The sequence below is a fragment of the Budorcas taxicolor genome, chromosome X (genome assembly GCF_023091745.1).
Source record: "Budorcas taxicolor isolate Tak-1 chromosome X, Takin1.1, whole genome shotgun sequence".
NCBI classification, from domain to species: Eukaryota; Metazoa; Chordata; class Mammalia; order Artiodactyla; family Bovidae; genus Budorcas; species Budorcas taxicolor.
Genome location: NC_068935.1, coordinates 100328423 through 100352254, shown reverse-complemented (window position 1 = coordinate 100352254; position 23832 = coordinate 100328423). Strand labels below are relative to the sequence as shown.

Here is a 23832-nt window from a genome sequence, read left to right as displayed (position 1 = left end):
TTAATCGCTCATTTGTACATTGTTTTCCATTGTCTTCAAATGATTCATGGATAACTGGATTTAACAAAAGCTTTCAAAAGGTGATGTAATCCCTGTCAAAACATTAAAAACCCAGCAGTCTGGTGAATGGAAGGAAATGTCGGCTTATTGTTTTAAATATTGATGGGGGTGGTGGTTATGGTTACTGGTTATGGGCACACTGGGTCCTTTGATTATCACCAAATGCCCCTACTGCCCTGCCTCCCATATCATCCTGCCTTTAGCCACGTGGAGGGGAGGAGAACTACCTGCAAAGATGTCTAGGAAGCTTAGCTAAGGCTCACCTTGAGCCAATCAGCATTGCTTCCCTGCTCTAGGAAGAGCTCTAAACTCAGGGACAAGGGTAGCATCACGTAAAACACATTAGTTTGCAGGGTCTTTAAGTTGCCACTTGGAGAAGGAAATGGCAACTCACTCCAGTACTCTTGCCTGGAAAATCCCATGGATGGAGTAGCCTGGTAGGCTATATAGTCCATGGGGCTGCCAAGAGTCAGACATGACTGAGTGACTTCACTTTCACTTTTCAAGCTGCCACTAGCCAGGGCCCATCCCTTCTGGGACAACTCATAAGTTGACCAGCCGTGTTGTGCACACCCCTCCAAGAAAAGATCAAGGAAAACATGAGCTCTAGAACCTGACTTGCCTGAGCCCATCACTGCTAGGCCCAAGACAACAAAGAAAGATCTCTCAGGACTTCCCTGGTGGTCTAGTAGTTAAGATTCCCAGCTTCCACTGCAGGGTGCAGATTCAATCCCTGGTCAGGGAACTAAGATCCCACATGCTGCACAGTGCTGCCAAAGTCGGGAAGAAAAAAAAAGAAAGAAAGAAAAAGAGAAAAAGAAAAGCAAGATCTCTCTCTCATAGGGAAGGGTTGGGAAGCCTTACGTGCAAAGCTTCTTGTGAGCCCAGAACCTTTGCATAAAGGTCACAGAGTTTCTTCAACCTATGGGAAGAGGGGAGAAAAAATAAATAAATGAAAATGAAGAAGGAAGCAAAAGTGGAAGAGGTACCTATGATTCTCATCATTCAAAAAGATTCTGAGCCTCTGAACTTTTGCTTCCACTTGATATTTGATCTTAACTTATCAAAACAAGGCACTTTATTTTAGTTCCAGTATCTGAAATCTACGAGGTCACAAAAAGTTATAATGAAAAGAAAGGGATGCATTGCCTGCATCACCAGGGGCACAGGGCAATTTACTCATTCATCAAAGGAAACCTTGTGTACCTGTTCTCAATTTCCTAAGCACTGGAAATTCTGGGAGGACCAAGATAGGATTCCTGCTACCCTCCTTCTCTCCTCATCCCACTAAGAGGAAATGGGCAAAGTGGAGAAAGAACAACTTTGAATTCTGCTTCTGTCTCTTCCATGATGTGAAGTCTTAAGCAGGTTACTTAAGCTCTTCGACCTTTAGTTTTGTCCACAAACTCGCCTGAATTTTTCACTAATCACGGTAAGACAGTGTGGCCCCAGGACCAGTAGCAACTGCATCATTTGGGAGCTTGTCAGAAATGCAGACTCTCAGATCTCATCCCAGACCTGCCAACTCAGAAACAGCAGTGGCAGCATCTGTGTTTTCACAAACCTTCTAGGTGATTAAGTTTGAGAACCATGGGTAGAAAGCCTATAAAGTTTCCAGTTGAGTAACTGGTTGTTGTTGTTCAGTCGCTCAGTCGTGTCCGACTCTTTTTGACCTCATGGACTGCATGCAGCACTCCAGGCTGCCCTGTCCCTCACTATCTCCACAACAACTGGTACATATGTAATAATGCTTGATAAATGATAGCCCTTAAGAGATCATGAGGGAATCGGATATAAGCCAAAAGTCATAATTAGTTAATTAAGGTACAAGAAAAGACTTATTTCGATTCTGATTTTTATAGAATAGTATTGTTAAATGGGATCTTACTTAAATACAGGAACTCTTTCTACAAATAAAAATATATGAAGATGCCTAGTATATGTATGTATAATTGAGTCACTTTGCTGTGCAGAAGAAATTAACATAACATTGTAAATTAGCTATATTTCAATAAAATAAATTTAAAAAGAAAATTCCTAATTTCTCCTCCCTTCTTCCCTCTCTTCCATCCCTCCTTCCTTCCATCCTTCCTCCCTTCCTTCTACCCTACCATCTCTCTCTCTTTCATTTTTTCTTTCTAATTTCTTTTTACATAAAAGGACTAATTTAGCAGAAGCAGAGGAATAGTCAAACAGAACAAAGAAAATTAAATAGAACTAAAAATATATAAGGGAATTTAGAATCATAAAGGTGAGCATTTTAAACTCATGAAGAAAAGATAGGTTATTTGATACAATGTCACTGGGACAAATGGCTACCCTGAAAGAAGCAAAATTGGACTCCTATGTGACTTCTTACACCAAAATATATTTCAGGAGGATTAAAGATTTACACAGAATAGGCGAAAACAGAAAAGCACTGCAAATGAGTAATTTAAAACAATCTTGAAATGGAAAAGTCTTTTCTATGCATGATAGACCATTCAGAAGCAACGATTTTTAAAAACAGATCAACCTAATTTCATAAAAAGCTAAATCTTTATTATAGTATAAAATGAATAAGCCATACATATGATCAAAAGACATATTGGGAAAAGATCTGTTCCACACACTGGAGATTCAGCAGTGAACCAACCAGACAAAACTTCCTACTTTCATAGATTTTTTTTTTTTTACTGTTTTGCAACATTTTATTTTACTTAATACTGTAATTATTAATATTTACAGATAATACTACTTTCTTATTGGTTTATAACATGTTTTATTGTATGTAATTTGTGTACATTCTTTTTTTCATATTCTTTTCCATTATGGTTTATCACCAGATATTGGAAATAGTTCCCTGTGCTATACAGCAGGACCTTGTTGTCTATCCACTCTATGTACGAGAGTTTGCATCTGCTAATTCCAAACTCCCAATCCATCCCTCCTTGAATCTTAATATTCTAGTGGGGACACTTTTTAGATAAGTGGCCCAATCAGACCTCCATAGCTCTGGCCAAGCACAGTGGTGGCAATAGTCATAAAGCAGCGAGTTAAGAATGGAGGCAGGAGAGGGTGTGCCATAATGTATCCAGGGACTCTTGCGTGTGAACGCTCATCATGTCCAACTCTTTGTGACCCCATGGACTGTAGCCCACCAGGCTCTTCTGTCCATAGTATTTCCCAGGCAAGAATACTGCGGTAGTTTGCCATTTCCTTCTCCAGGGGACCTTCCCGACCCAGGGATCAAACCCATGTCTCCTGCATCTCCTGCATTGGCAGGCGGGTTCTTTACCACTAGTGCCACCTGGGAAGCCCTCCAGGGGCTCTTAGTTGGTAAATATGTTATCAGGGAGGCTCCCAAGGTGGCGCAGTGGTAAAGAATCTGCCTGCCAAAGCAGGAGACACAGCAGACATGGCTTTGATCCCTGGGTTGGGAATGTGCCCTGGAGAAGGAAATGGCAACCTGCTCCAGTATTCTTGCCTGGGAAATCTCATGGACAGAAGAGCCTGGCGGGCTACACAGTCTTTGGACTTGCAGAGTCGGACATGACTAAACATGCACACCATGCCAGAAGCACACCGTGTTATCAGGGGTGGTATGGGAATAAATAGTTGGTAGTGGTGAATACCAACTGCTGAAAGAAATTGCCACCTCCAGGGAACCTAGTCAGTCTGTACCTATACTTTTTCATTGTTATGCATCATTCATGCAGGATGTATGGCAGAGTGCCCTGCAAGGGGTTGTTTGTTTACCTGGTTTTCACCTCCTCCAGTAAGTTTTCAGCTCCTGGGCTATATCCATTTTTGTATTCTCCATAGCCCCTTGCATGGTATCTTATATATGATAAACTCAACAAATATTATTTTGAATACTTTGTTCTTCAGTTATCAGCCTTGTGCCTCTCTACAAGACCCTCATGATGAAACATACCAGACATGTCATGTTAGGAATACACATTAAGCAGTCTCTAAGTTAAAAAGTTAAGTGAAGTTGAAAGTAGGTAGAAAGAAGAAACAGAGAGAAAAAAAGGAGAGGGGTATGGGGTAGCGCAGGAAGGGAGAGAGGTGGAAAGGAAGGAAGGGAGGGAGGCAGAGAGGGAGGAAAGAAAGAACAGATACTTTTTTCCTTACCTTTCCTCCTTAGTAAGACGGGCCAGTTTTCTGGCTTTGTGGGCAAGGATAAATCTAAAACATACAATCAAGAAAATGGGGGAAAATCAATGGATGCTATCATCTTGGGCTCATTTCTATAGCTACACATGTGTCTAGTGTACAAATCAAAAGTAAACCAGAGGAAACAAACAACACACTATCTTATGTTCCATGTTTTACTATTTAGGTGTTACATTCCTGACATTAAAAGATACCTTCTTGTTTTAGGAATTCAAGGGACTAAAAACAGATCACTGGCCTTAATTTTTGCCTGGGGGTATACCATGACTAAGCCATCTCCCCATATATGGATGGTGGTCAATAGGAATACACCCTGGGTCTCAAATGCCTATCTAAGATGTGCCTGAGATTTTACAGTTCCATCCAGTTCTTGTTCTTTGGTTCTGTCTTCAATATGCTTCTCCCAATTGCCCAGCCTTCTAGAATCTGCCTCCATTTCCAGCCCTATGATTGTCCTCAACTAACCAACTGGTTTTGATCTCCCTCTTTTGACCTTTGGCTCTCTCTGAAATAAACTCATACATATCCTAAGACCCATCTCAGTTTTGGCTGCTCCAGGTAATCACCACCTCTCCATCCCCATGACATCCACATCTACGTTGCTCTTCCCTACCAAACTGAGAACTGGGCTGGTCTTGGCGTCTCTCTTACGGGAAATCTCAGCATCCCACATAAGTACCATTGATGCTCATGTAGCCTCCACAAGAAGCCTTCTTAGTGGAATACCATAAGTCAAATCTTCATATCATGCTTTCACAAAAGATAGCTTACCATAATATATCAACTCCCAGTGCTAAACATGAGGAAGAAAACTAGTATAACACAGTTTAAAATGTTATTGATATTTTAATCCCTTTCTAAATTTTTATTCATTGTAAGATATTATTTAAAATTATTTTTTGGCCTTGCCATGTGGCTTGTAGGACCCCAGCAGGGATCGAACCTGTGTCCCCTGTAATGAAAGCAGAGAGTCCTAACCAGTGGACTATCAGGGAATTACCAGAAGACATTATTTGCAGAAAATCAATAAGATCTTTCTTACTGCTGGATTTGGAGAAAAGTCACATTGGGTAAAAAATTATTGAACAAAGTTTGGGACACAATTATTGATAGTATATGAATATACTGTCAATATGGAAGATCATCACACCATCACAAGCATGCCTTACCCTATTATGGCAGGATAGCTGCCATCGGGTTTAGTATCATCCAATGTATAGGCAACTGGAGCTTCCTCTCCTTCAATAATCATGCTTCCACAGTAATCTTGGAGAAAAACAAAATGGAAAAAGACATTCATCACCCTATAAAACTACCTGTAGCAGTTACAATGAAGCATACAGTTTTCAATTTGAGAAGCCCAAAGGATGAAAATAAGACCTATACTCTAAATATATGAAGGCAAATCAAACTGATGTTTGGAGAATGAAGGAGCCAACATTTGGTGAAAAACTCAAATGCTAAGTTCCTCTCTGCAAAGAAGCAATGTGATATCATGAATTAATCTAGGCCACCATTAAATGAAATCTTGTTTTCCCTTACTGTTACCACCTGTGTCCCCATTTCTTTTTTCACAAGAAATTACACAAAATCAAGGATGTGTCGAAGACATGCTAGTCTATTCCTGTAAAATAGAAGGCACCGAACATTCACACTTTATGAGGGGCCACTTAGATGGTGCTAGAGATAAAGAACCCGTCTGTAAATGTAGGAGACATAAGAGATGTGGGTTCGATCCCTGGGTCAGGAAGATCCCCTGAAGGAGGGTATAGCAACCCACTCCAATATTCCTGCCTGGAGAATCTCATGGACAGAGAAGCCTGGGAGGTTACTGTCCAAAGGGCCACAAAGAGTCAGATATGACTGAAGTGACATAGTGTACATGTACTTATTCTAACTAGTTCTTGATTATCTGTAGATAGGGCAATTATCTTGATTCATATAGCACCTCCAGAATAACTTGGGAAACAATTTCAGCTCATTTCTGGACAAACGTGCTTATCTGATTCCCCTCCTGAACAAAAAAGATATGTAATTTTATCAAAAGAATACAACAGAGCAATGGTGAAAATGTCAGGGCAGAATTTTAAACGTTAGAATAAGATCTGACTACAGTGTACCACTCTTCCTGCTCCATCATTTACTAGGAAATTGGGCTTGTTTGAACAAAATTATGGTGGGACACCTTGGAACAAAGGTTGTATAGAAAATCCAATGAGAGGGCTTCAAAATGAGGAATAAAGACTAGAGAAAGAACTTGGAGGATATGCAATGTCCCCAACTTGTGTGTGAGCAGGCACACCTGTAGACCTTTTAACCCGCATTTGCTTCTCTGTCTCCCTTCATGACCCTCCCCACTTTGCATCTGTGAGAATCAACATCCTAGTTGATCACTGGATTGAGGGGCACTTGCATGCCCCTCAGGTGTACTGGGGCTAGAAAAAAACATTGAGAAAAACTGAACTATGGGGAGAAGAAATGTTTAAAGTCTGTCCGAGAAATTAAGAAGATTTAAGAATACAAGAGAAAGAGCTAAGGAATCACCATGTTATAAGAAGACAAGAAAGAAGATAGGATGTGATAAGAGAAAAGAGCAAGGGCACACTGGTCACATAGTCAGCTGAACTGGCTGGGGTGGAGGCCCTGCTTCCTGGGCAGAGACGCTGCTTGGCCTCTGTACCACCCAGGTGCGCTGGGAGGAAGCAAAGGACCAAGGGGCAAAGAGAAGAGTCCTGTTCATGCCAGGACAAGTCATGTGACAACAGTAGTAGTTCTGTCATTTGTAGGTAGAAAGCTGAGGAGTTCTGCCCATGCATAGGGGACTTCTGATTAACTTGGTCCAGCCTTACTCTTAAAAAGGGGCATTCAAGGACATCTAGACATTTAAGAAAGTCCTTTAACAAAAGAAGCAAACAAAAGCAGAAACAAACTAACAAACAAAAAGGAACCCTCAGGAAAAAAAGACAAAGAGTAGAAATACCCGCCAAAGTGGCAAGTAACATCCTCAGGGAGAAAAGAGAAGATATTGTACCTACGGTCAGTGATAAAGAGGACTATTCCCAGGTGGCGCTAGTGGTTTAAAAAAAATAAAATAAAACCTGCCTGCCAACACAGAAGATGTAAGAAATGTGGGTTTAAACCCTGGGTCAGGAAAATGCCCTGGAGGAGGGTATGGCAACCCACTCCAATATTGTTACCTGCAAGTCACACAGATTCAGATATGACTGAAATGACTTAGTACATGCATGCAAAGAGGACTATTCAGATTCAAATAACACATGAGAAGCTTTTTTTAGTGTGGGAGTGTGGAAGGAGGAATGCTGAGCTGATGATCACATTCATCTGGAAGAATGACTGATATTTACCAAGGACAAAATTATAGGAAAAATAATGAAGAGAGAATGTGTATGCGTGCTAAGTTGCTTCAGTGTTATGTGACTCTTTGCGACCCTATGGACTGTAGCCCTCCAGGCTCCTCTGTCCATGGGATTTCTCAGGCGCGAATACTGGAGTGGGTCTCCATGCCCTCCTCCAGAGGATCTTCCTGACCCAGGAATCCAACCTGCATTTCCTGCACTGCAGGCGGATTCTTTACCGCTGAGCCACTGGGGAAGCCCCTTTTATATAGAGTGCTACAAAAAAAAACACATTTGTAACCCAGTGACAAAGATCAGAGAAAAAGAATGGTTGGTCCAGAAAAGCGCATGTAGATATATTTCCTAGTAGGATGAGACCATCATAAACACATTTTTAAAAATGATGCACTGGAAGAAAATATTTGCAACATATGCAGAAAAAAAATTAATGAGCACAGGATAAAGAGATAATTGACAAAATGATTTTACATAGTTCTGAAGCCTTATTAATGATAAAAGTTGCAGATTTTATCAAAAAGAAATGCTCCTATTCAAATCTTCAGAGCGATACAGAAGAAGCTGTTTATTGCAGCATCGTATATAATAGTAAAAACTTAAAAACAATGGAAATGCCTATTATCAGCATAACTACTGGACACATTTTGATAGAGCCATACAGGGAATTACTGTTTGTTCACTTGTTGAAATAAAGTAGATTTAAATGCCAAGATGTGGAGAAATGTCTGTGGTCACGGAGGGAAGCAGCTTAGCACTAGCAAGCTCTCCATGATGGGTCACTGGTTCGTTGGAAAAGATAGATTACTTGCTCAACTGATGCACCAACCCAGTAACAGTCCTAAATAGAATGTCCTGCAAAGGCGGAAGATTAGGAGGCTGCACTGTGGTGGAAAGGGGTAGATACAGTAAGAACTGTCCAAAGGGAAAAATGTGTAACTTCCCCCTTTGCCTTCAGCACAACCTTCCTCTCATCTTCTGTAATCTAGGTCCTCATCTCAGTCCACCCTTCCCTTTGCCCTCAGTCTCAGGTACTGACTGTTCTTACCTGGCCTCCTCTTGGAAGAAAAGGAGCTGTGATGAGGGTAAATGTGATAAGACTCTAGCAGTGCGCTGTTCAATACAGTAGGCATGTGTGGCTTTTGTACATTTGAATTTTTTTTCTTTCTTTAAGCTTTTAAATTTCATATTGGAGTAAAGTTGATTAACAATGTTGTGATATTTTCACACACCAAGGAAACCAGAATTGAAAGAGACACGTGTACCCCAGTGTTCATCGCAGCACTGTTTATATAGCCAGGACATGGAAGCAACCTAGATGTCCATCAGCAGATGAATGGATAAGAAAGCTGTGGTACATATACACAATGGAATATTACTCAGCCATTAAAAAGAATACATTTGAATCAGTTCTAATGATGTGGATGAAACTGGAGCCTATTATACAGAGTGAAGTAAGCCAGAAATAAAAACACCAATACAGTATACTAATGCATATATATGGAATTTAGAAAGATGATAACGATAACCCTGTATGCAAGACAGCAAAAGAGACACAGATGTATAGAAGAATCTTTTGGACTCTGTGGGAGAGGGCGAGGGTGGGATGATATGGGAGAATGGCATTGAAACATGTAAATTATCACATGTGAAATGAATTGCCAGTCCAGGTTCGATGCATGATACAGGGTGCTCGGGGCTGGTGCACTGGGATGACCCTGGGGGACGGGATGGGGAGGGAGGTGGGAAGGGGGTTCAGGATGGGGAACACATGTACACCCATGGCAGATTCATGTCAATGTATGGCAAAACAAATACAATATTGTAAAGTAAAAAAATAAATTAATTAATTAAAAAAAAATGTTGAGATATTTTCAAGGGTATAGCAAAGTGACTCAGTTAATGCATTAATATATATACACACGTATCTATTCTTTTTCAGATTCTTTTCCCATTTAGGTTATTACAGAATATTTAGCCAAGTTCCCTGTGCTATACATTTATGACCTTGTTGGTTATCCATTTTAAACAGAGCAGCATGTACATGTCAATCCCAAACTCCCTAACCATTCCTCCCCACAATCTTTCCCCACAGGGTAACCATAAATTCGTTCTCTAAGTCTGTGAGTCTGTTTCTGTTTTGTAAATAAATTCATTTGTATTTTTTTTCTTTTTAGATTCCACATATAAGTCATATCATATGGCATTTGTCTTTGTCTGGCTTACTTCACTCAGTGTGATAATCTCTAGGTCCATCCACGCTGCTACAAATGGTATTATTTCTCTCTTTTTTAATGGCTGCATAATATTTTTAAACTTAAAGCAATTAAAATGAAGTAGCCATGTGTGGCTTCTTACATTTGACCTTAAAGCAATTAAAATGAAACAAAATTGAAAAATTCAGGTCCTCAGTCTCATTAGCTACATTTCAAGTATTCAATTCTCAACACAAGTGATCAGTGGATGCTGTACTGGAGAGAATCACTCTGGAACATTTCCATCGTTGCAGAATCTAGTATTTTAGTGGGCATCTCTGTAATGTTCTATCCAGCAGAGCAACACACTTATTGAATATCTATTTTACACAGTAGAATCCTGACACAAGGGAGAAATTGCCTGGAAATTTTCAGAATCCCCATCTTTGTGAATGGCTCTATAAACTCGTACTTAAAAAAAATTGTATCAGAAAGTGTTAATAATCTATTTTCACAAAATTTTGTGAAAGGATTAAGTAAACATTATATTGAGTTATGATGTGCTGTGTTAAGTTGCCTCAGTCGTGTACAACTCTTTGAAACCCCATGGACTGTGGCCCATCAGACTCCTCTGTCCATGGGGATTCTCCAGGCAAGAATACTGGAGTGGGTTGCCATTTCCTCCTCCAGGGAATCTTCCCAACCCAGGGATCAAACCAGGGTCTCTTACATTGGCAGGTGTGTTCTTTACCACTAGCACCACCTGGGAAGCCCATATTGAATCATAAAAAGAGTTAATCATATTCTAAGGAAAGTTAATTCCGTGAGTTTGTGCCAATGTACTTTACTTGATGGAACTGACCTTAGAACCTGGATGAATGTTTTATGTCCGCATGCTAACAAAAACAGTTATACACAAATGTGTAACTTTGCACCAAGTTTCTTGGACCTTCTACCAAAGAAAAGTACTCACCCATATTTCTCCAGAAGGGCTCTTTATAATAAACTATACTCTTGATGACTGAACCCAAAGGCACACGAGTGATCAGTTGATTTCTCATCATTGGCAGAGGGGGATTGAAGTGAATCTTCATGCCCAGAACAGGAGGAACAGCGCTAATCACATACTTAGCCTGGAAAAAAAAAAATGGTGTGATTAAACATTGTTGGTGGGTTGGTTTGGCTCTTTTTTTTTTTAATGTTTCTCCCTCATTTTACCTTTGTCCCCCACTTAATCTCTTAACAGAGAAACTAGAAGGGCCCTGTTAAAATCAAAATGAGCTCTGATTGTTCCTTAGTTCAAAACCTCCAATGACTTCCCATCACATTTGGAGTCAAAGCCAAGTTCCTCACAGTCACTTTCAAGGCCATACATGAGAGGAACCCCTGTCACATCTCTGATCTCATCTTCTGTTACTCTTCCCCACAATTCTCTTAATATCACCATTTTTACTACCTTGCTATTACTTCATTATGCCAGGCTTGCTCCTACCTCAGAGCCTTTGCACTGATGTTGAGTCTATCTGAAAAATTATTCTCCAGAGAGCCACCTGGCTCAATCGATCATCTCTTTGGGTTCTGCTCTCAAACATCACCTTCTGAGTGAGACCTTCCTTGATGACCTTATTTCAAATTGCATGACCAATGGCCCACCCCACCTCTGGCATCATCCCCCTGTCCCTTCCCTGCTTGGTTTTTTCCACAGTACTCATCACTATCTGGCATTGTCTATGTTTTAGCTATATATTTGATTACAGCTTTTCTCCTTCACTAGAACATAAATCACATGAAAGCAGGCAATTTTATCTGTTTTGTTCACTGCTATGTTTCCAACTCCTAGAAGAAAGCCAGGCACATAGGAAACACTTAATATGTATTAAATCAATGCTTTCTTTGGTTTTCTAATTCTGCAGGAGCCCAATACAGAGGATTGATAATATATATTTTATAAATCTTCCAACTTAGCCCCAAATATTATGGTTCCATTTTCCTTTCTTTCAGATAGAGGTAGCTTTTTCACTTTGGGCAAAGACATTGTCTGTGAAATCTGGAACGTTCTTGGCTTTATTTACGCTCTGGTTACCTATGGTACTCTGGTCTCCTCCACCTGGTTTAAGGCTCTTGGTTACCTCGTACAATTCATGGTTTAGGGTCTCCACAAGGACATTTTCTCCTGTCTGGTCAATGTGGATCACAGGCCTCTCCAGCTTCACTCGATCCCCCAGGAGTTCCATTATCCGCTCACTCACTTGACCAGATCCACCCACAAATTTCCTCTCCTGGAAAGAAAAAAAAAAGACCCAAGGAGTGAGTAGGAAATATAAAAATAGATACAAATTGCTAAATTGCTAGTTTTCCTCACACATCTTTACTGTGTGAGGTATTTAGCTTCATGTTGCTCTCGTGGCTGTTTTTTTTTTCACCTTTGTTTTCTAACTAATGATGGATGCATCTGTCCTCAGTAGCTTAAGTCGTGTCCTACTCCTTGAGACCCCATGGCCTGTAGCCCGCCAGGCTCCTCTGTCCATGGGATTCTCTAGGCAAGAATACTGGAGTGGGTTGCCATTCCCTCCTCCAGGGGATCCTCCCAACCCAGGGATCCAACTTGGGTCTCCTGCGTTGCAGGCAGATTCTTTACCACTAGTGCCACCTGGGAAGCCGCTTTCAACAAAATCACCGGTTTTCTAACAGCCACATTTCATGCTATGTTCTGATGGGCTCCTAGGCTTCAAATTCAGGTGGACATCCTCATCCTGACTCCCAAGTCCCACCTGCCTGGCCACTGCCCCGGCTCTGTGCCATACCTGCATCCTTTGATTGGGTTGCTGGGTCAATCACTTGCCTGAGCCCACATAGGCCTGTTTCCCCTTTCCTTGTCACTCAGTCTCAGAACCTTGCTGGCCTACCCGTCCCCAGGCCAGCTTACTCCCTGTTACAGTCTGTCTGTCTCACCCTGGGTCAGGTACCTGCTGTCTCTGTGGTCACTGAGGTCATTCCACCTCCCTGCACCCCCTTGTCCCAAGCCCAGGAAAACGCTTCAAAATGTTCTGCATGATTGTACATACATTTGAGCTGACCACTTCCTCCTACATGTTCGGTTCAGCTAAATTTTAAAAAGACTATTTCAAATAGTTCTCAGAAGAAGAAGGTAAAGGAGAAAGAGAATGGAGTGGAAGAAGGAGAAGGGAGATGAGAGGAAGGAAGGGGGAGGAAGAGTAAGGAGAGAAAAGGAAAATGGCTGTCAAGCAGATTATCTAAGAACTCTAATCCATTTCCTACAGTGCCCAGCACAGCCCCTTATACAAGGCTGGGGTTCAGGAAATAAGCAATGAATGAATTCCATGTGGTGTATGTGTTTTTAATTGAAAATATATTTCTGATTTTCTCTGTTGAGCTTTCTAAGAAGTACCCAGTTCATCGGCTGGTCTCTTGCAAACATATTAATCATTGGATGTATATCCAAATGGAAGATTGCAAAAGTATATTAAAAAGCCTATTTTTTAAATGCTATTGGCCACTGGGTTGTGACATTTGGTACCTAACAACAGACTCCCCCTTTCAAAAGTCACTTTGAGCTGCTATGCTTAAACTCCAAAAGCCACAAGTGTGCCTCCAGCTCCGTCTGTTCATGACTGAAGGATGGATAATGGCGATCTTTCAATTAGGTGGTGGTGGTTTTTTATTGGAATGGTCCGGGTATGAATGGGTACCTGCCCTCCATTGGATGTTGAGAAGATCCTGGTCGTGCCCCCACACTGCTTCACATACCATAGGAACCAGAGAGCGGAGACCTCATGGATCTCTGCGGAGACGCAAAGGTTCACAAAGAGAATAGCAAGCTGCTTCGAAGATCTGCTCAGGAAGAAATAAGAGCAACATTGACAAATGCAGGGGAGCATCTTCTTCATTGTCTGGAAATTATTCAAACAGCAAATTTACTTGGCTAAGTGGAATGCAATTTGGCAATTTACAGAAATCCGTAATCACTAGAATTTAATATTATAAAACATGACATCAGAGATTTGGGGAATAAGAGATATACTTTCCCCTTCATCAAAAGACCTAACTCAGAATCAGGCTTCTCTGGTGGCTCAGGTAGTAAAGAATCTGCCTGCAATGCAGGAGACCCAGGTTCAATCCCTTGGTCGCAAAGATCCCCTGGAGAAGGAAATAGCTACCCACTCCAGTATTCTTGCCTGGAGAATCCGATGGACAGAGGAACCTAGTGGGCTACAGTCCATGGGGTCACAAAGAGTCGGGCATGACTTTCCACACACTTGCTTCTTCCAGTCATCCCCATCTCAGTAAAAGGCATCACCATTCATCCACTTGCTAAGGCCAACACTAGAGAAATCAACTTTAATTTCTCTTTCCATCACTCTCCCTCCCACCCAATCCATTGGGAAGTCCGATTGTTTCTCACCACATCACTCCATCTTCATCACTACCAATTTGGCAACCTCTCTTGCCAAGGTTATTGCAATTATTTCCTCCAGACTGGTTCCTGGACAAGGTTCCACTTGTCCACACCTAATATCTATTTACCATGCTTGAAGCCAAAATCTTTTTATTGCCTTTGCCTCTGTGATGCTCTTTTTCAAGTGTAAATCAAGTCACGTCACCCCCCCACCCCACCCCCACCCCCCCCGCTTCTTAAAACTTTCCAGTGGCATCCTTTCAAAACCAGAATAAGATTCAGATCTTTTACCATAGCCTTCAAAGTCCTAAGTGGTCTAATCCATTCCTATGTTTTCTATTTCATCCCGTACCTTCTCTATTTATTCTAATATCGCCTCAGAAAGATGAACTCTGTTTTTAAACTAAATTTTAAAATTTTTGTTCAATTAGTTAATTCTGTAGTTACTTTTGGCTGTGCTAGATCTCCATCGTTGTGTGGGTTTCTCTCTAGTGGCAGCGAGTGGAGACTATTCTCTAGTTGCGGTGTGCAGGTTTCTCACTGTGGGGCTTCTCTTGTTGTGGAGCACGGGCTCTAGGGCTGTGTGGGCTCAGTAGCTGTGGCACATGGGCCTAGTGGCCCTATGGCATGTGGGATACGGGTTCGATCCCTGGTCGAGGAGGATCCCACATGCCACAGAGCAACCAGGCCCATGGACCACCAGCGAAGCCCCAAGTGAACTCTTACATGTTCAGGAAAGTGAGCACCAGCTTCTATATTCCCAGCACACTGGCATTCTCTATCATTTGACCACAATATCATTTAAACTCTTTTCAGGGTCTTATCTTAATTATTGGTTTATTATTTTTTTTATTTCTGTCTCCCACACTAGAATATCATCAGTGAGAAGGGAATCTTAACTTTTTTGCTCACCATAGTGTCCTCTTTAATAAAATAGTCTGGCACATAGTAAGCACTTAATAGATTACTTGTTATATGACTGAATGAACACACGTTGATGAGAAATATCAATTCAACATTACTTTCATTTTATTTATTTATTTGGCCATACCACACAACTTACAGAGCTTCACTCATGTCTCAGGAGTTAAGAATCTACCTGCCAGTGCAGCAGACTCAGGAGACCCAGGTTTGATCCCTGGGTCGGGAGGATCCCATGGGGAAGGAAATGGCAACCCACTCCAGTATTCTTGCCTGGAAAATCCCATGGACAGAGCCTGGCGGGCTACAGTCCACGGGGTCGCAAAGGGTTGGACACAACTGAGCAACTGAACAACAAAACAACTTGTGGGATCTCAGTTTCCCAACCAGGGGTTGAAGCTGTACTGCAGCCTGGAATCCTTAACTACTAGGCCACTAAGGGGAACTCCCTAAACATTATTTTTAAATGATCTATAAGCAAGGAGATCAAACCAGTCAACCCTAAAGGAAATCAGTCCTGAATATTCATTGGAAGGACTGAAGTTGAAGCTGAAACTCCAATACTTTGGCCACTTGATGCAAAGAACTGACTGACTGGAAAAGACCCTGCTGCTGGGAAAGACTGAAGGCAGTAGGAGAAGGGGACAGCAGAGGATGAGATGGTTGGATGGCATCACCGACTCAATGCACATGAGGTTGAGCAAGCTCTGGGAGTTGGTGATGGACAGGTAAGACTGGCGTGCTGCAGTCCAAGAGTCAGACACTACTGAATGACTGAACTGAACTGATAATGCTCAAAGGATATGCTAGGTGATGTACCAAGTGCAAAATTAGTCACAGTTAGCTATTCAGTTATTTTACCACCTAATGGAAGACCAGCCCAAAGAATGGAGGAGGCAAAAAAGAGATGAACTTTTGCTTGAGGTTGGCAGGTAAATGATGAGAAGTTATGTCCTACCTGTAGCCACACCAGAAGGTGAAAGATTTCATGCAATTCCAACAACTCAGTTATGTCTAACAGATCCTAAAATTCACCAGGAGTAATGTGTACTCTGTGATATCTTTAATTAGGACCAACCTCGCTTTTGACTTTGACATAAAGTTTGCATGTTGTTTTACATCTGAGGCAAAATTTGCTACCTGGTAATGCTGACAATCGGAGAAGGCAATGGCACCCCGCTCCAGTACTCTTGCCTGGAAAATCCCATGGGCGGAGGAGCCTGGTAGGCTGCAGTCCATGGTGTCACTAAGAGTCAGACACGACAGAGCGACTTCACTTTCACTTTTCACTTTCATGCATTGGAGAAGGAAATGGCAATCCACTCCAGTGTTCTTACCTGGAGAATCCCAGGGATGGGGGAGCCTGGTGGGCTGCCGTCTATGGGATCGCACAGAGTCAGACACGACTGAAGCGACTTAGCAGCAGCAATACTGACAATGCATGGAATAAATAATACTGTCTTCCACTTATTGAACTCTTTCATACTCCATGGTTTTTTAAACCCACTGTCTTACTGATTTGTTATAAAAATGACAGTTATTTTTCCCCAGTTCACAAGCCCCAAAACTGAGTCTCAGGGAGCTCACTAAATGGTACCACTGTAAACCACATCATACATGATTAAAACCTCATGCTTTTAATACCTCAAAATGCTTTATAATTAATCAGCTGACCTCAAAGGGACTAATCCCCTGACCAAGGGACACCTCTCTACCCTAGTGTACTTTAGCTCTGGAAGTTTGTTGAATCATATAACACACACCAGTTACTTGTGACAATGTTTGCAACCATAACCACCTGGTAGCACTTTTGTGATAGTCCCCATCATTAAGCCTGAAAATAGTGTAATATACATGTTGAAGTGACTTAAAGTTAGTTTTGCAAAATTCCTCATGATAATGGAAGGGACGGAAATTGCTGACTCATGCTTCCTTTGCAGAGGCAATTTTTGTCATCTATCTAAAGCAAATATCCAAAGAATGGTTTAAAATATTACTTCAAAGTAAAAATATCCTTTACTGTTTCCTGATGTCTTGTTTCCTTTGTTCTTTAATTTATAGGTGAATTCGGACGATATAAGGTAAAGGGAGTCAGCTAGATAACGAACATCAAACATAAAAATAGTGCTGTGATTGTTACTGTTGCCACTTTGGTGAGAAAGAAATAACTGGTTTGAAATCAAGGGATATCTGTAAGTCATTCTCTCTGGAGAGTCAGGCCATATCTAATGCTTTATTTGATTTACTCTGGGAGCTTTAGTGGAAAAAGAATTAGAAGAAAAATATCTGAGGGATGGAAGGTCAAGGAAGCTAGTGCAATAATATTTTTGTGTTCCTTGCCCTGTTGACTTTTTAAAAGGTAAACGTTACTATATTTTCTACATGGAAAAAAATAAATATATTTTATAAAATTTGGAAAATTCATAAAAATAAAAAGATGAGAGAATGAGTATCTTCCACATTTCTGCCTCCCCCAAAGATAATCCCTAGACTCATTTCGGTGCATTTTTTTCTAGTTATAGATTTTAAAAAGTATATTTACATAGTTGTGACTATATCATAAATTCAATGTGTTTCTTAAAGCATATTATAAAATGATAATAACAGACAGAATGATCAACACTAATCTTTGAATGTATGACTGTACTTTAGTTTGAATCACAGTAGGTTGGATATGGTGGGGATTTTGTTCAGTTCAGTTCAGTCACTCAGTCATGTCTGACTCTGCAACCCCATGGACTGCAGCACACTTGACTTCAGGCCTCCCTGTCCATCACCAACTCCTGGAGTTTACCCAAACTCATCTCCATTGAGTCGGTGATGCCATCCAACCATCTCACTCTCTGTTGTCCCCTTCCCTTTATTTTATTTATTTTTAAAATATTTATTTGGCTACATTGGATCTTAGTTGCAGCATGTGGAATCTAGTTCCCTGACCACGTATCAAACCTGGGCCCCCTGCATTGGGAGAGCAGAGGCTTAGCCACTGGATCACCAGAGAAGTCCCAAGGGTTACTTCCTTTGAAACCAGGAAATGATCTCATAGTTATCTTGCTTAGGAAAAATTTAAAAATTAGCTTGTGTTCATATAGTCCTAACATCTCAGAATGCAGTATTTTGTCAGCCAACAACCTGAAATATTCACTAACAGGACAAGGCCAAGGACTATGACAGAAAAACTCAGATCTCTATGAGACCAAAGAAATATAATTAGTCTTATCTTCAGTGAGCTTTAAAGCTCTCTGGAGAGAGAAGAACTCATGAATTTATTAAAAGCTTTTTACAATGGGAGTTATAAAATAAATGCAGGTAATAAATACTCATTATATTTTGAAAATCTCATGTATAAAATTTAAAACTGAATACTGCAATTTTATTACCAAAAAACCCTGTTGTATCACAAGCTACATTCTCAAAAAATGTGGTAAATCACATGTGTTAAAATGATGTAATTAATAATAGGCATGATTTCATGACAATAAAAGGGTTTTATTCTTTCAAAATTGGTTGTTTTCAAAGGCTGAAGACATAAGAGTAGTACATGCTCATCACAAACTATTATATAATAATAATGGCAATGATTAAAAACTGGAAGTAACTAAAATGTCTAATGATAATAGATAAACACATTATAATATTCACTTTTCATGGAATAGTCTGCAACCATGAAATATGGTGTTTGATGAAGAATTTTAATTACTCGGACAAATGTTTGCACTGTAATATATGTTTTAAAAAAAAGTTCTGATGGATGTCCATTGCTTGCAGTGCATATACTGTTTTCTTTTTAGAAATGAGATCACATTGTACATACTTGATTATAGCCTGCTTTTCTATTTGTTTAATAATACAATTTTTTCAAGCCATTAAATATTCTTCTACAACAAAATTTTAAAGATTTTAGGGTATTCCAATTTTCAGACAAAGCATAATTAATTTCAATCTTCAATTTGGGGATCTTTTGATTTTCCTTTTAAAAATAATGCTTTGAGGAAATTTCCTGGTGATCCAGTGGTGAGGACTCTGCTTCCACCGTCAAGGGCCTGGGTTTGATTCCTGTTCAGGGAACTAAGGTCCTGCAAGCCACGTGGCCAAAATAATAATAATAATGCTTTGAATTTCCCTTTCTCTCTCCTTTTTTCTCTCCTTCTTTAAGCTAAATTTTTAAAAGTTGAATTTGCATATGAAAACATATGTACATTTTATGTCTTTTGATTATTTCCATATCTCAGATTCAGATATCCCTAAAATCTTTTTTACTTTTAGTTGCCAGAGCTCCAACTTCCCTCCCCAATGCCTAGAGAATGAAGATATCAACCGCAGAGTCATATTCCCAACTAATGCTGTTTAGCATGGGCAAATACCCTCATTGCAATTCCATTTTCTTTGTTTACCACAAATTCACCATATGCTTGAGATTCAATCCTTTCCCTTTTCCCTGCTGTCCAAGATCAGTGAGGCCTCTCCATCATGTCTGTCTATACAGCTTCCACAACTCTGCCAACTGCAATTTAATACTTGACTCATGCACACTTTCTTTCAATGCTACATGTTTCTCCTTAATGGGGAGTAGTCATCCATGTTTCCTGGATACTTGTGAATGATCCAGAGAACTTCTCTAGAAGTTCCTCTTCAAAGCCTTAAAGAGTTGCACCCCATTCCATAGGTGTTTGAAATGTATATCCTGATACACTATCTCCATACCTGACCTTTAGCAAGGAGTACAAAACTATCTTTACTTCAACAGCTTGATAAATGAGATCTTTAAGCTGTTCCTTTTTTAAAAACACATATTTATTTTTAATTATTTACTTATTTATTTTGGCCATGACATGTAGGATCTTAGTTTCCCCCACCAGGGATTAAAACAGTGCCCCCTGCACTGGAAGCACAGAGTCCTAACTACTGGACCACCAGGGAAGTCTCCCTTAAAGCTGTTCTAAATAAAAGAGATGGCACATTCTAGACTGTCCTGAGGACTTTATGGGCCAATATCACCTTTGTGATGCAAACCTATTTCAAAGAAGTAAGTTTGATGTATAGACACCTTTAGGACAATGATCCCAATATTTTTCAGCCCTCCACTTGACCAACTGTGGTTTTAGACATAAAACAGCTCTTTATCTCAGAGCTGCTGAATGGAATTGCTAAATACATCTGAAAGTGGATCACAGTCAATGCCTGTGCCTGATGGCGAGTCTTACTCTGTCCAGCAGATCTTGTCCAGCAACTCCTTCATTGTCATCAGGTCCCACTGTTCTGCAAGGGGTGCCTTCCACGGGGCATCACTGGGAATCTACATTCGGGGGATGATTCAGAGGGGAAAAAACAAATGCAATTTTCCATTTTAAATTACCATTTCAATAGGATTAAAAACTCTAACTTAAAGAAAATTCCAAATTCCCTCAATAGTGGTTTTTATTGCACAATCCATTTCCTATTCCTATTCACTCAATCCATATTTAATTTATGCTAACCTTTCCTCCACCATAAATCGACGTGATGCTGTAATCAGGTGGTTTCCAAATAACTACTAAGTTACTAATTTAGAGAGAACAATTCAGAAAGTCAACACCTTAACAAAGATCAGCCAGTTGCACCAAATCATGTTTAAACTGGACCTTCAGGTGTGTTTACTCTGTGTGTGTTTACTTAGGAGATGCAGGTTTGGGCATGGTGATGACTCAAAGATCCAGAAATCTTATTTGCTATTTCTGAAGATATTCTACATTAGAAACATTATCACAGGAAAGCTGAATGATATAAAATCTTCCCTCCGCCCCCCGCCATTGGTAGTATACAAATAGGAGCCTGTTGGACATCTCATTCTTTTAAGGGTTAGAAACAAGTTTGTTCATCCATCTCACAAACCTTTACTGTGAGTCACTGTGCTACACAATGTGCTAGGCATTGGTGACATGTTTCACCTTCTTTCAAGGACTAAACTTATCATGAAGAATACAAATGTCATCAAAGAAGCTTGTGGAAGTTTTACCTCTCGTCCCATGTCATCCATCGTCCTCCAGAGGTTGTTATGATCTAGGTAGGCAATAGGATTCCACACAGATGGGAATGAGCCCCTGAAGGGGTAGGATTTGCCCTGTGAGATACAAGATATTTTTCAAAGGAAACATTTACTTCGATGGAAAAGTAGTTAAATACGCTAAGCTGTTAAATAGCTGTAAGCAAAATCATGTTGTCAGCATGTGCATGCTAAGCCGCTTCAGTAGTGTCTGACTCTTTGCAACCCTATGGACTGTAGCCCACCAGGCTCCTCTGTCCATGGGATTCTCCAGGCAAGAATACTGGAGTGAGTTGCCATTTCCTCCTCCAAGGGATTTTCCTCACCCAGGGATCGAACCCAGGTCTCCTAAATCTCCTGCGTTAGCAGGAGAGTTCTTAACCACTAGCACCACCTGGGAAGCCCCCTATCAGTTTGTGATAGATACTCAAATGTTTTAGTTCCTTGTGTCCTCAGAACTTAACTTTTAAGCATGAAGATTTCCAGCAGAATTCCCTGTTACTAAATAAATTTGGTGCCACACCCAACATAATAGAGAAGCTACTTTCTGAAACTGGAACTCTTACCATGTATAAATGCCAGTACAGAAGTGAGGTTACCTAATCTCATTTTCCAATGGTACTTACAAATATCTCAGAGCCAGGATATCCCTGCATGGTGGAGGGTCAGAAAATGGAAACTATAAATATTACACAAGTTAGAAGGGGATGGAAAACCAATTGCTGGAATGGAAATATCTCTAGGAAGAGTCACAAAAGAGGACCCAGCAAGTTTTTCCCAGGAATAGATACATTAGGTCAACACAAGAGTTCCCAAGGATCAAGGTCAAAACAAAAAGAAGAGACAACTTAGGGAGTTCCCTGGTGGTCCACTTAGGACTCCTAACTTTCACTGTCATGGCCCCAGGTTCAGTCGCCGGTTGGGGAACTAAGATCCTGCAAGCAGAGTACAGCCACACACACAATAACAGACGATTTCAAGGATCTCTTTGTGACATGTTTACACTACCTGGTGCTTCCAAGAGAGTAGGGATACCTCAACACAGAGATAAAAGGCATATATTAATATTTCTGCAAAGATTACTATATGGCAGCATGTAAGTCATCTCTGGGAAACTTAACTTGTTAATGCTGGAAGAAAACTACCATTAATCACTTTTGGTTTATTTGAAAACCTGAGTCAGAAGTCAGGATGTGTATTCTGACATCATCTTGCAACCAAATTGGAGTAACTCAAGGTTCACAATCAACCCATATCTCACAATAGTCTCAGTCATTCAGCGAAGTTTCATCTCATACTGATTTTGCGCTCACAGAAATAATTTTAATTACAAACTCTATGGTCATATTGCTCTTTCTCCAACAATGTCCTAAGGTTCTCAGGGAAGAGTTATCATATAGGCTTACTTTTCTTCTATTAGTCAAGATTCTCCAGACAAACAAAGCCAATTGAATGTGTGTGTATGTGTGTGTGCATGGGAGTGATGAGAGAGAGAGATTAATTTAAGGAATTGGCTCAGGCAATTGTAGAGGCTTGGCAACTCCATAATCTACGGGGCAGGCTGGCTAGCTGGAAATTCAGGGAAGAGTTGCAGTTCAAGTCCAAAGACCATCTGCTAGCAGAATTCCCTCTTCCTTGGGGAACCTCAGTGTTGTTCTGTTAAAACCTTTAACTGCTTGGATGAGGTCCACTCACATTATGGAGGGGAATCTGCTTTATTCAAAGTCTAATTTAAATGATAATCTCATCTAAAAAAATACCTGCAGAGAAGCATCTAGAAGAGTGTTTGATCAAATATCTGGGTATTGTGGCCTAGCGAAGTTGACACATAAAATTAACTACTACACATTTCAGCCAGCAAAGACTTTATCTGCAGTGCATGAGACCCGGGTTCCATCCCAAGGTCGGGAAGATCCTGGCAAAGGGAATGCCTACCCACTTCAGTATTCTTGCCTGGAGAATTCCATGGACAGAGGATACAGTCCAGGGGATCACAGAGTGGGACAAGACTGAGTAACTAACACTTTCATGAGGTATAATTCACATACAATGAAACTATTTTAAATGCACCATTTGGGAAGTTTTTGACACACTGTATGCACCTGTGTAACCATTATGACAGTCAAGATATAAAACATTTCCATCACCCCAGAAAGTTCTCTCCTACCCCTTCCCAGTCAATTCCTATTCCCTTTCTGCCCCCAGACAACCACTGATCAGTTTTTTGTCTCTATAGATTGGTTTTGCCTGTTCTAGAATTTTTTTTTTAACAAATGGAATCATGCAGTATGTATGATTCCACATTTATCTGGCTTCTTTTGCTCAACATGGTGTTCTTGAGGCTCATCCATGCTGCAGTGGTCCTTTTTGATTGCTGAGTGTTTCACTGTATGGATGCACCATGGTTTGTTTATCCATTCCTCCGCTGATGATTATTTCCAGTTTTGATTCATTGTGAATAAAGCTATTATGAACATCCTTGTACAGGTCTTTTTGTCACACACATACACACATACATATGTATTTTTTTTCTTTTGAATAAATGCCTAGGAGTGGAATGGCTGAGCTGCATGGTAGCTGTACATTGAACTTTTCAAGTTTAATAGTTTCCCAAAGTGATTCTACTGCTTTACATTCTCACCAGAAATGTACAAGAGTTCTACTTGCTCCACAGCCTGATCAACACTT

The 23832-nt window shown here is 40.5% G+C and overlaps 1 protein-coding gene across 1 annotated transcript in view; it reads right to left on the bottom strand.

The window, feature by feature from the left end:
• MAOB (monoamine oxidase B) overlaps positions 1–23832 on the bottom strand; it is a 119918-nt gene that overhangs the window by 9851 nt on the left and 86235 nt on the right. Inside the window, exons 4-11 of the mRNA XM_052662936.1 lie at positions 21118–21222; positions 20327–20418; positions 13495–13636; positions 11914–12063; positions 10758–10917; positions 5388–5484; positions 4177–4230; positions 925–982 (exon numbers count right to left, since the gene is read on the bottom strand). Of these exons, the coding sequence (XP_052518896.1) occupies positions 925–982; positions 4177–4230; positions 5388–5484; positions 10758–10917; positions 11914–12063; positions 13495–13636; positions 20327–20418; positions 21118–21222 (858 nt within the window). The remainder of the gene's footprint in view (positions 1–924; positions 983–4176; positions 4231–5387; positions 5485–10757; positions 10918–11913; positions 12064–13494; positions 13637–20326; positions 20419–21117; positions 21223–23832) is intronic.